General features: G+C 38.3%; 2 protein-coding genes across 2 annotated transcripts; both read right to left on the bottom strand.

The window, feature by feature from the left end:
• Positions 1–2,314: 2,314 nt before the first annotated feature.
• Positions 2,315–4,887, bottom strand: LOC101313649. Its single transcript, XM_004288936.1, has 6 exons — positions 4,301–4,887; positions 3,878–4,177; positions 3,664–3,758; positions 3,311–3,403; positions 3,156–3,220; positions 2,315–2,495 (listed from the first exon to the last, which is right to left on the bottom strand). Exons 1-6 carry the CDS (start codon positions 4,839–4,841, stop codon positions 2,315–2,317), a joined length of 1,275 nt encoding a protein of 424 aa, XP_004288984.1. The 5' UTR covers positions 4,842–4,887.
• Positions 4,888–6,585: 1,698 nt separating this feature from the next.
• Positions 6,586–11,232, bottom strand: LOC101313358 (tubulin--tyrosine ligase-like protein 12-like). Its single transcript, XM_004288935.1, has 15 exons — positions 10,960–11,232; positions 10,609–10,842; positions 10,386–10,510; positions 10,065–10,281; positions 9,762–9,887; positions 9,408–9,664; positions 9,198–9,305; positions 8,950–9,091; positions 8,680–8,845; positions 8,248–8,405; positions 7,720–8,043; positions 7,485–7,559; positions 7,303–7,372; positions 7,028–7,185; positions 6,586–6,939 (listed from the first exon to the last, which is right to left on the bottom strand). The coding sequence occupies exons 1-15, from the start codon at positions 11,230–11,232 to the stop codon at positions 6,790–6,792; spliced, it is 2,583 nt and encodes an 860-aa protein (XP_004288983.1). The 3' UTR covers positions 6,586–6,789.
• Between the last annotated feature and the right edge of the window lie 1,304 nt (positions 11,233–12,536).

The following is a 12,536-nucleotide window of genomic DNA, read 5'->3' as shown; positions in this document are numbered from 1 at the left end:
TTTTTTTTTTTTTGAGAATCAGAAAAAAAAATGAAACAGTTTAGAAGATAAAATCATAAAACCAAGAAAGTAGAGAATAATAAAAAAAATATATATAAAATAAAACATAATTAAAGTATGATGATGTGGCTATGGTGAGCTCTAGGTGAACCACCAAGCATTACTCAAATTGGAATGTAAGTCTATTCTTGTTACTGACCAACTACACACCAAGTAAACGTACATGCTCGTGTTGAGGAAGATTCTCATCATCTCATGGCATGCATGCTTTACTTTCACCAATCGCTTGATATGATCTATAACCAACATCATTGGTCCTTGTTGCACGCTATTCATACTTGATTGTTCAATCCAAGTCTGTTTTGTTATTACTGTTGCAGCATGATATAAGAAAGTGATATGAAGAAATAGTACAGGTCAAGCTTGAAAACGTCTCGGGCATGTTTACTTACTTGGAATGGATTTTATCAGGAATGAGAGAAGGAATAGAATAGTATGTCAAAAGTTCAATTCCATTGAATTGTTTACTTACCACATAGAATTAGAATAAGAATGAAATTAATTACGATTGATGTTGTTTACTTATCATATGGAATCAGAATGAAAACTACTTCGATTACTAAATTAACCTTTCAAATAAAGTCTGCTAAATAGTTTTTTTCTTCCCTTTTTTTCCGACAAAAAGTTAAGCATTTTATAGGAAAAAACTACGTATCATGCCAAGTTGATAATGCAAATTAGTTATCCTTACTTTACACCAACACACAAAAGATGTAAAATGAAATACAAGATTAAAGAGCCCTAACAACTGCACGAAAATTAACATCGACTTGAAAAGTGCAAGCATCATCAACCAAAAATCATGGTTGTCTAATCCTTTGAAGTGAAATAAACTTTGCCAAACCTTGTCGGTGAGCCGTGGTTTGGTTGGTTAAGGTGTTTAACTGACAACTTTGAGGTCATGGGTTCAAATCTCACTGACATATGTAGAGTGTGTGAGTTATTAATAAAACGTTTTTGAAAAAAAAAATCTTTGCCAAACCTTGATGGTTGCTGGCCCTGAACCACCAGCATGTTTTAGAATAACAGGAACTTTGATTCCTTATGCAGAAATCAAAATCAACATATAAGAAGTGCGGGATCAGCTAAAACCAAATAAAGAGAAAGATGTGTGCCCCCTCCATCACCTTTTCCATTCGGATAGAGCCTCATGCATTTTCCATTGATGACCTCCAGCTTCAAATGGTTCTGAGACATACAATTCAGAATGCAAGTTTGATAGGTTATTAACTATCCAAGTAGAATTATTGGAGTCACTCATTACTGATAGACACTCTCCCTGCCTATTCATCTAATCAGTAACTAACTACAAAAGATGGTAATAATAAGATGGTTTGCACATGATAATGAGATGGTTAAATACAACTTCGATATTATGTATTTAACAATAATTCAGAACCTGAAGGCTTCGTTATTCGAAACACATTTAGCAGGCCTCCAGCTGCAACGTTATAGAGGAACTAATATGTGTACCTGTTTGATGAAATCTTAGTTATTTGAAACAGCTTGGTGTGTGTCAAAAATAAGGGCTTCACAAGGATTGAAGTGGAATGCAACTCCAAACTTGCCACTGATGCCATCAATGGAGTGATCACACCACCTCTTAGAAATTAATCAAAATTATTTCCTATATGAGTTATTGTTACTAGCTTTTGACGTGTTACTATTATATATGTGCTTATGGAAACAAATTTTGAAACCTATGTAGTTGCTAGCCTAGGACACAACTTAATCAATTATGTCTTCCCAAATATCTATGTTCATAGTTTGTGCTTTCAAGTGTGCGGAGGACATCCTGGTTTTGGCAAGGACCATCTATGCTGTGGCAAGGACTATCTATGTTAATTGCTTTCTCCTTGTTTCCCCTTCACACATTACATATTTGACAAATCATGAAATGGGAGCCTGGGCAAGACTTTGCATCAAAAACTCAAAAAGAATACTCGCAGCGTATAACCGGTAGCATAGTAGCCGTGCTTTAGTTTAACAGTTGCACCACTGGTTCGTAAAGACAAGCAATTGACTGGTTTCAGTAACGAAATCACCACAGTTGGTATTTGCACCAATAAAGATATTGAAACTAAACTTCAGTTTAGGTTAGAAATATGCTAAGTTTCTGTTTTCCGCAAATTGACAAGACTTTAGGTTTCAGAATCTACTTATAATCAACTAATTCAGTACCCCGCATCTCTCATAATGTATAAGCTCACTAAACAATATGATAAGTTTATGAACTCAATTAAACTCCCAGCCTCTAGATTTTTAGCTCCTTTGCCATCACAGCTGCACCCAACATCCTGTTTGTCATCTCTCTCTTAGCTCTACTCCTAGCTAGCCGATCACGCAACCCATTACCTTGAATATCCCTTTTCCATTTTGAATTCTTGCACGGTCCAAGTGCTTTAACGTGCATTCTATTATTGCTACTCTCAGACCTGCAGGAGGTGTAAAAAGAAAGGTGTGTCAACAGAATTACAGCCAGTCCACAAATGCAAAAAGAAAAATGGAATGAGGACTACCCTCACATGACAGACTATGACAGTCCAGAACTCCAGACCACTATGAAAAGCAAAAGAATTTTGCACTTACTAACGTAGAGGAAATATGTAAGAGTGAAGACCAGCTCTATCTACAGAGTCTAGAGCAAAGTAATTACACTGATTTATGTTATCTTGCATATGCTTCGATTCTAATCTAGACTGCTGTGTCACGTCATCTCATCAATTCCACACTTTAAGTCCTAAAACACCAGTCCTAATAACTATCTATCACTGTAGTATGTAGAGCAAAGCAAATTACTAGGATTTATGTTTACTTGCTTATGCTTCAATAATATTCTTGAGCAAAATATGGTAGAGTATGGTCAAGGAGGACAAACCAAGAAGCAAATCAGCAGAGTAATTTAGCTTCCTAAAAAAGAGCGCAATATGAAGACACAAGGGGATGAGTTTCTTATTATTTCACTTTTTCATGCTTCACTACTCGTTAGATATTACTAATCAAACAAGTTAACGAACCCGTGAACAAAACATAGCCAGAGTGGATATAAGCCTTAAAATCTTGCAGGAGGTAAAATGTTGTGAGAAAGGTGATACCTGACTGCAGTTGCTCCCAGAACATGAGATATCACTTCCACAGGTTTAGAAGCCTTTTCATTGGTCTGTTTAACAAAAAGTATAAAAAATAATGAAGACATGAAATACTGGATACCATGGCAAATCTCATTCTAACAAGATATCCCTCAACTAACCTCTACAAGCAGATTCTTGAGTTCTTGAGGCATAAAGGCCATAATAGCATCAAGCCCATATTTCTGAACAAGCTTTTCCAGAAGACGCTTAATCTGGAAAATTTAAGGTGTGAGACATTAAACCTGAAAGTCACGAAGAAGTGACAGTAGCATCTTTGAACAAATTAAACCTAATAATATGAAAAACAGGCATCCACAGGGATCATGTCCATCAAATCGCACGTTGCTTTTTACCACATCGTTTTAGACAAAGTTTTACCATAACATTCCTTCAGTTTGGGACCCATAGGTAATTGATTCAATTATGGAATCGTGAATAATCATTGGATCGGTTGGTACATAGTAATATATACCTTCACTTCCTTGAAATGGAATTCTCTATCAGGCAATTTCTGCATGTCTGCCAAAGTCTTCAGTGTACCCCTCATCAGAAAAGAAGAGTACGGCCCTGTATGATGACAGATATAAGTCTATGACACTTACCGACATACGAAGAACAAGAAAAACAAGCATAGCAACCTTCAAGTAAGTATGTGAATACAAGTATCTAGAGACAGAAAAAGACACCTAGTTTCTCGAACATTGTTGAAACAACATCAAATGCAGGGGCCCAGGTAAAGAAAGTAAACATGCGATAATCACGCGGGCATTGAATATTAGGCTTTGAATAAAGCAGGCTTTCAATAGTAGCACACAAATTTTCAATTATAGTTGGCTCAGACTTGATTCCATCACCCATGCTTGCATTCATCACCACACGGTCAACTCCCTCTTTGATTAAGCTTTCATCAATACAAGCATGAATTAGACACCTGAATGCATGCACCGGATCAGGAATGTAGCTTGAGTTAGGGTCTTCCAATATCACTGACAAATGCAAAGAAGGTCAATGAGTCAGGGAAAAGAATATTTAAGGTATTCAGAGTTCACAATATGCCAACAAAGTTGGTTGAAAGATGAGTTTGGGGGAGGGGGAGAACAACTATATACCTTTGAGTGCATCAAACACAATAGGGAGATTAATTTCACAGACTTTCCGGTTAAAGGAATAAACTCTCGTCAGTCCAATACTGAGAAAACCAGCTGTAGTTACCGGGATGCACATCAGATTATCTTGGGTGACAAGAAGGCATAATGAGAGTACTAGATCGAGCAACAATTCAGGAGAAACATATGCAGATGGGTCGAGACAAAGTCTATACAAACCATCAATGATCGGTGCGGTAACAAAGAATTGGTTCAGTTCCAAGAGAGTTTTAAAGTAGACAAGCACAGCAGTTCTGTCATCGGCTGACAAAAGGGAAAGAGGTACTTTCACAACATGCAAACTACCCAAGGCCTTGGCTTGTTGGGAGCGAACAGATGCACTAGCATTTTCATCACAGTCCACTAGTGGAGGATACTTATTCAACAAGTCGGTAATCTGTTTGGTTGCAGGGGCAAATAGCGGTGTTCCTTGAAAACTTCGCAGTACATCAGGAAGACACAAACACAATTGACTTCTCACCTGTTTTGGGATTCCAGTTAGCATACATTAGCCATCAACAATTATCAAGTCTATACTCTTTAATTTCAAACAATTACTATGCACCAGCAATTACTAAACAATTGTTGAGCTTTTTTAAGTTGCTAGTAATTTCTAGCCATCAGCAAATGTGCATTGGTACTAAAGAATATGGATTTCTATCAGTAATAATATTCAAGCAATTGAAAAAACAGATATTAAAAAAAAGAAGAAAATACCTTGAGGCCGTCAAGGAATGCCAAGCTGAGGAAGGAGCTGAATAATTCCGAAACATCTGACCAATTGTTGACGACTTTTGCGGCGGCAATGAACAACTGAGCAATGCATCTCACTTCTAAGCAGTCGGTACTCGGAGACGAAGACCAGAGAGGTCGTGCTAAGGAATCAAAGACCTGCCGGAGATTGTTGATCAGAAACGCAGCAGGGACTTTTGGGATGACGATGGACATAATGGTGAAGTGGGCGTCGAGCACGTGAGCGGGAGCTTGGGGATCGGAGGCGGCGGCGATGTCGAGGGAGGAGCACGTGGCGCACAAGTAGCCCACCGGCGTCGGGGGTGCATTTTGGTTTCGGAATATCCCGGACATGACGACGATGAGTTTGCGGATTTCGAGGTCGAGTTCGCGGTTGCTGTCGGTGAAGCGCATCAGAATCGCGGCGCCGATGTTGGCGTCGTCTCCGTCGTGTATGGCGGTGAGGGCTTCCATGGCGCAGTAGATAATAGACAAACGAAGGTCTAGTGCTTAGGGAAATTATATAAAAGAAGCGAGGAACAAGACAGAAGGGGATCTTGGTCGGTTGACTCGCTCCGTTCCTAGTCAACCCAACACAAGAGAAAATTGCTTAGGTCAATCTTCGTGTTTCCTTCCTTTTTTTTGTTGTCTCTTATAGTCAATTCCCAATTCTATTTCGATAAAACTAACCAAAAAGGAGGGTGGTGTCATTTTCTATATTTTCTTTTCAGTATTGCCAAATAAAAGGGAAAATATTCTCAAGTAATCAAGCATATGTTTATGATTTGTGCTCACCCAGCAGTAACTAACTATAAGATGGAAATAAGATAGTGTGAATAAGATGGTGTGTACCTCAACAAAAAAAAGAAAAAAATGGTGGTAATGTCTTTGAAAATACTGTCATTGATACTCTAAACAAAAAACAAAACAAAATAAAACAAAAAAAAACAAAAAAAGACGGTGTACCTGATAGTGAGATGGTGAAATTCAATTTCGTCTTTATTGACAACGATATTAAAGAACTACTACGTGTACCTGTTGATGAACCTTAGCTCTTCGAAACAGTTAGGTGTATGTCAAAAATAAGAGCTTCACAAGGATTGAAGTGGAATGTAACTCCAAACTTGCCATTGACACCATCAATCAATAGAGTGATCACGCCACCTTAGAGATTAATCAAAGTTATTGCCTATATAAAAGCAAGTCCACCCCATGAAATAAATTAACCTCTGTTACTTGCCACCTAAACAATCCAACCCCAGTAAAAACAGAAATCCATGCCCAATTCAAGTTGGGTGAAATTTTGGTGGAGCAATCTAGCCCAGGCTACAAGAGGAAACTGGCCCCATAATGAAATCTACTTATCACTAGTTTGATTTTGCTCGTCAGTAGTTATGAACACAAGGATCAAAACCAATGCATCATGCATGTCTGATAATCTGCACTGAATTTGACTGAAGGCTATAATTAGATCTACCATTACATCTATGCACTAGGCTCACAAATAAAAAATGCATGGATCTTCTTCTAATCAATGCTACTCTCACTTGCAGAACATTTCAATCCTTCTCAGAAAACATAATGCGGCCTGTTACAAGCACCAAGACAAACTACCTATCTAAAGTCTCACTTTCCATAGTACAAGTTTGGCAATGATTTGGCTGGATGAGGACCTAAAATCACCTGTATTGTTACAGTAGTACTATTGCTCTATAGCTCCATTACAATGGAGTAACATGAGTGGTTTCATTCAGAAAGAGACAACCAAAGACATAGTTATAAAAGTCCCGAGCTTTAACTACTTCCCCTCCGGCAACTATTGCCTCCATATCATATTTGCATGCTCTTGTACAGTCAGGACAGTAAGTCACCTATAAAACAGACAACAGATCCTCAGTTTGCAAAAGTATTGTCATCGATGATGAAAGTGAAGGACAATAAATTTCTGGCAACACAAACCTCCAGTAACTTTGGCTGGAAAGAAGTATCAAGCATGACATCCACACCATACATGGCCCTTGATGATGGACTGTGCATTTCAGGGTGCACTTTTGCAGCTGCCTCAAAGACCGATCTGATCATTTTTTTGACTCTAGAGTGGATATCCGACCATTTAACTACAGAATACACAAGAATATAAATAAGAGTTAGTACGCTTAGCATATAAATTTTGTGAAAACCTTTTCACTTGGCATAGAAGCAAGTAATGATATAAACTAGACAGGTGATCATACCTTGGTGCTCCTGTTCAAACTCCCTTACAAATTCAGACGTGTTCATGTGATTCAGCATCCCACGATAGTTCTGAAAGACATGGTAAAGTATTATGAAGCAAGATAAAAAAAAATATATAAAACATACTGAATACTTCAAATCATGTACTCTATGTATCTACAACATCGTTTGCAAGACATACCATAACAGTAAAGTGAGTCTCATACTCAAAAAAACTGTGCTTGTCTAAGGAATATTGGTTGTTAGCCAGTCTCACCTGAAAGGAAATGAAAATAACTACTTCAACAGAGACATCTCACAGATAAACCCCAAAGAAGGTTAACTCACAGATAAACTCTACAGAAGGTTAAAGCACACTCGTATGACTGGCATTCAGAAAGAATCTACTCGGTATCAGCAGTGTGCATAGTGCATACCCAGAAAGTGTCTGAAAGAAATACTTCCATAGGGCTCAAACTCCGTAGTAAAACTATGTAGCGGATATCGAATTTCCTCCCTTTGAACAAGGCTGGGTGCTCAATATACTTCTGACATATCTTTGGTCCAGTCTCCATGAGCCGAATAATAGCAGATAAATTATCAGTGACAGTTGTATCTATAGTTCGTGCCATGTTCCAAGGTTTTAAGATCCACAGATTGTTACGCCCGTCTCTTTTACGTACACAATAGTCACCAATAAGTTGGGATAGATGTGTTTCAAGATTATAGGTTGGCTGCATCCACTCAGGAGATCCAAGTGCCTGTTAATAGGGTAAACATTTAAACATTATGAGTATGTATTAGAGGTAGGGTGAGAAGCTAGAGTCTAAGATTTGAGTTTCAGTAAATTATTCTTATGCACACAATGATGAAACTTGACGATTTACGTTGAATATGATCAAAATGGTCAAATGAATTAGTATTATCACTAGAAGTTGAATGCACTGTGACACTCATTTGCTAACCTTCTGAACAGTATCTGCTAAATGATGTTTCATGACGATACAAGCCTCAAAAGGAAACTGGTTTACAAACTGACTTTCTGTTATTCCCGCAGCTTTCTTCATATCCTCATCCACTTGATCACCTGTCCATATGATTTCTGCATCCTTTGGTTCAGATGCTGTAAGCACCGCCCAGAGAGAAAGAGAGAAAGGACTGTCAGATAATATAAACTTCAAACATATAGAGTATATGTATTATGAAAGAGTCCTGAAGAATTATATAGTCAGGGCGTTACTTTCATTCTATTTTTATTATTATTTGAGAAAACCAGCATAGATCTAATGAAAAAAAGAAGTTACATGCATTTTACACTATATACTAAAGAACAATTAAACAAGGAAGAATAACATTAAGCATGAACTTAAGTGCAAAAATTGAACTGCGATTCATACTGAATACAAAATCTGGACGCGTCAAAAGTTCTTCAACTTGAGGTATATCGGAGTACACACGTAATGGACGCTTTTCTGTATGTTTTAAACTTTTAGTTGGACATGTCTCCATCGGAGGAGGTCTTAAGCTTTCTGCTCGCAAGTTCTGCCAGTGCTTCTCATACTCCTGCCCAAATATATATGAATTAAAATCCAGTTTTTCAAGAAGCCAAAATCTAAATATAGGTCATAGCTTTTTCCCGAACACAATGTTTTAATAGGTAACCATACTCGAATAAAATACTTCTCTGGTGTATGGAACCAAGCTGTAAGTCTGGCGGAACGTTGCTTGTCCTCCCCAATACCAAAAAGGTAATCACGAGTGCATTCATAACCTTTTTCAACATTCTTCATTGGCCATAATATGCAGAAACTGAAAGTAACAAATTCAATACTACGATTAGCAAAAAAAAAAACGATGAGGAACTTTAGACTCTTCAGAAAACAGAAAAATAAATGAATAGAGGCAAACTGACAACCTCACAGCTGATGCTAATGTCCCCTCCGGCATAAAGAGAAACGGAGATACTCTGAAATTTGGCTCATCACTGTGCCTCAATGCTGAACCTAGCTCATCCATCACATACCTACAAGGAACCCCAAAACAAAGCATGATCAGCTTAACGTACCAATTACTTATTAATTCATGTAAACTAGAAGTTGTGTAACTATACAAATAGAAAACATACAACACAGAGGTCTCGTCTATCTTCTCTTCATCCGCCAGTCTATATGTCATTAAATATTGCCACATTGCGTTTATAACACGATCAGCAAGAGGCTCATCAGTAGTCCACTCAGGAAGACGTGGCTGAAGCGCTGAGTCAACCACTTGCTTTTCATTTTCAAATATCATTGATGCATTGACACCATTCAGTAAAGAAAGATTAGGAAGAGATTCAAGAATTTCTGGAGCACTTTCTCCAAGAGGGCCAGGAATATCCACCTATAAAACAAACAAGTTTACATTCCAAATATCCTAGGCTTTTATATCGACACGTAATGCCAAACAAAATAACCTTTGTACTAGAAAGACATATTACCTCCAGAGATTGTAATGAAGGAAAGTTCCGTAGTACATATAACAAATCGGACAGTGAGGTCTCATCTAATGGATTTCCTCGAAGATTCAAGTATGAAAGACATGGCAATTGAAAAGGCGTAAATGCCTAAAACAACAAAAAGAAAACATATCAATGAAATGCTACTAGATTGACTTATTGACCAATCAATGACAATCTGAATCTATATATCAAATGTTGCTATCATGTAAATAGAATATCAGAGTTAGTCAGCACAAGGGTACAAGATAGTAAAACCACAGAAACTACGGAAATCGGTCGAACCTTATTGATTAAATTCTGAATACATCTATCTGAAAGATCAAGATCCGTGACTTGCTGCAACGGACGGTCAGGCAGATCAAAACTGCCCGGGTTTTCCTTGTCAAACACTCCTCCACAAAACCCCAATGCCCACTCGCCAAAATTGGCTGTAAACTTTGAGTTAAAGATTTCAAGATTCGGCAATTCTCGAAGAATCCTATCCCCCAATTCATTGCCACTGAAATTTCGAAAACATGAAAAAACAAAACCTCTCCATAAAAATGTACTCCCTTAAAACAAAAAAAGTACAACCTCTTCAAACATTAGTAAACACTCACATACCGATTTTCTACAACCGGGTTGTTGTTCAGCCATAGCGCTCTTAAATTTTTCAATTTGCTAACTTCCTCAACAACAACCTCCAGATTGTCAATTTTATTCCCACACAAAGACAATGCAATCAAACCCTGAATACACAAACACACTAAGAGCTTCAGCAACCAAAGACCACACATTTTTCATCAAAACTACTAATTGGGTTCATAGAGCATTACTAATGACATACAGGGCACTTAGCAGACAAGTCCAAAGACGACAACGTTTCATTGTCAATGCCAAGTTCCTCAAGCTCCAACCACTTAACATCCCCATTAGCTTCACTAATCTCACTTTCCAGTACCTCCAAAACGCTGCGTTTTGCATCATCCCCACTTAGAACTTGGCTCTCTTCTGAATTCAAATCAGTATCCACACACATTATGCTCGCCATTCTCTCAGCCAATCCCGGAACTTCCCTCAACTATACATAAAGATTCAAACTTTTTCAGCAGATGAAAATAAAAATCAAAACTTTAATTTTATTTAATACTGAATTTGTAAGAAACCAAACAGGGTCCTAGGAATTAGGAGACAGAACCTGTTTGGGAGCTTCGGAGAGGCGGAAGGTCCAGGCGTGGTCGACGAGGAAGACGTCGGAGTTTGCTGGCATGTGGTCGGAGGTGAGGACGAGGCGCCGCTGACGGCCGTCCTCGGTGGGCTCGATTTGGAAGTGGGACCCGCCGTCGAAGCTGTCGGAGAGAAGCTTCTGGAAGAGGCGGCGGTGCAGGGACTGGGGCAATCCCGAGGCTGTTAGGAGCAGAGCGTGGACTTTCACGAAGTCTTCGTAGGTTTCGATTCTGGTTGCCGACATTGTGACTAGGAGGGGACTGAGGTACGAGGTTTCAGTTGTGTCACTGTGAGATGTTTTTGGGCGGCTGAGGCCTGAGGGATAGAGAGTGTGGAAGCAGGTGGAGTTGGGAGGTTCGAGAGGAGTCTGGTGGAACTTGTTTTGAAATTTACGTTTTGGGTCGGGTCAAACTACCCGTTTGGGTTCTCTCTGCGCCCGACTATGTCAGTAAGATTTAGCTCAAATGCGTAGTGCTTAATCGAACCATTCTACTTGTTGAACCAACTCTATAGAAAGAAATTTAGTTCACTAATCAGAATTATACTTCGGTGGATATTGTCTGCTCTCTTTTTCAGTTTCGACCATAACACCCATAAAAGTTGTGATCTATTTGTCAAGATGATTGTTACTTGCGAGCAAATTATGAAGACAAAGAATTACTCAATCTTTATAAACCCGTATCGATCGGTAGTGGATTTCTCACCGAGCATCCTTCTCTCTTTCATCTTCGACCATAGTTTATAATACATCACCTATGAAATGTTCTTAAAACAACTTTGTTATCGTGATCTATTAAGGAATTACTCAATCTTTAGAGGTACTTTTATAACCCACATATTGATTGGCAGTGAATTTGTCACCGAGCATCCTCAAAAGCTTGTGCTACGTAAACCTAAGTAACATGAAAGGCACCTGCAAGGCACACATCCTCGATAAAATGACAAATACATACATGGCTGTTGTTAAGAGTATGTGTATTCATTTGATTTTAATCCCTACCCTATAAATTCTGTGAGATGTACACTAGTCATCAATCAATAAAAACCAAGATGTAGTCCAAAGCTTTTTTATGCATTTTACATTTTCTGCTTGTTTCTTTCAATTTACTAATTTATGATTTATAGTAACGCATTTTAAAGCAAACTTTAGATCGGTTGTTGGAGATTATACAATAAGAGAATTCATAATTTGAGACCTCCTTGAAAATCTGGTTGCTGCTAGTACAAGAAAATTAAAACAATCTTTAGTCCCAAATGGCTGAAGAAGACAGCTTTCTTTTTGTTATATAGATAGCGGGCATAGAAAACTAGAGGTAGGAGACTGCAAGTTAGTTATTGATGGGGTTAATGACACCACTGCTCCACCCTGGAGAATAATCATCAGAAGACATTAAAGCTCTTGCTACTCACTGCAAGTTAGTTTGATGGGGTTAATGACACCACTGCTCCACCTTGAAGAAAAATCAACAGAAGACATTAAAGCTCTTGCTACTCGCTTTTCGTCTATCTCTCTTAGATATATCCTTACACATGTGATTGCCTTAGAGG

This window comes from Fragaria vesca, linkage group LG1, assembly GCF_000184155.1.
Source record: "Fragaria vesca subsp. vesca linkage group LG1, FraVesHawaii_1.0, whole genome shotgun sequence".
Classification (NCBI taxonomy): domain Eukaryota; kingdom Viridiplantae; phylum Streptophyta; class Magnoliopsida; order Rosales; family Rosaceae; genus Fragaria; species Fragaria vesca.
The sequence above is the reverse complement of the archived record's forward strand: the minus strand, read 5'-3'. Positions and strand labels throughout refer to the sequence as shown.

Bases quoted from the DNA above. Each gene is read 5' to 3' on its own strand.
- LOC101313649 (XM_004288936.1), bottom strand. From the start codon at position 4,841: ATGCTAACTGGAATCCCAAAACAGGTGAGAAGTCAATTGTGTTTGTGT. The intron at 3,759-3,877 runs GTGTCTTTTTCT...GTCATCATACAG, and splicing joins AACAATGTTCGAGAAACTAG to GGCCGTACTCTTCTTTTCTG. The intron at 3,404-3,663 runs GTATATATTACT...TAAATTTTCCAG, and splicing joins TCCATTTCAAGGAAGTGAAG to ATTAAGCGTCTTCTGGAAAA.
- LOC101313358 (XM_004288935.1), bottom strand. From the start codon at position 11,232: ATGTCGGCAACCAGAATCGAAACCTACGAAGACTTCGTGAAAGTCCAC. The intron at 8,406-8,679 runs GTATGAATCGCA...CGGTGCTTACAG, and splicing joins GCGTCCAGATTTTGTATTCA to CATCTGAACCAAAGGATGCA. The intron at 6,940-7,027 runs GTTTGTGTTGCC...TCTGTTTTATAG, and splicing joins TCCAGCCAAAGTTACTGGAG to GTGACTTACTGTCCTGACTG.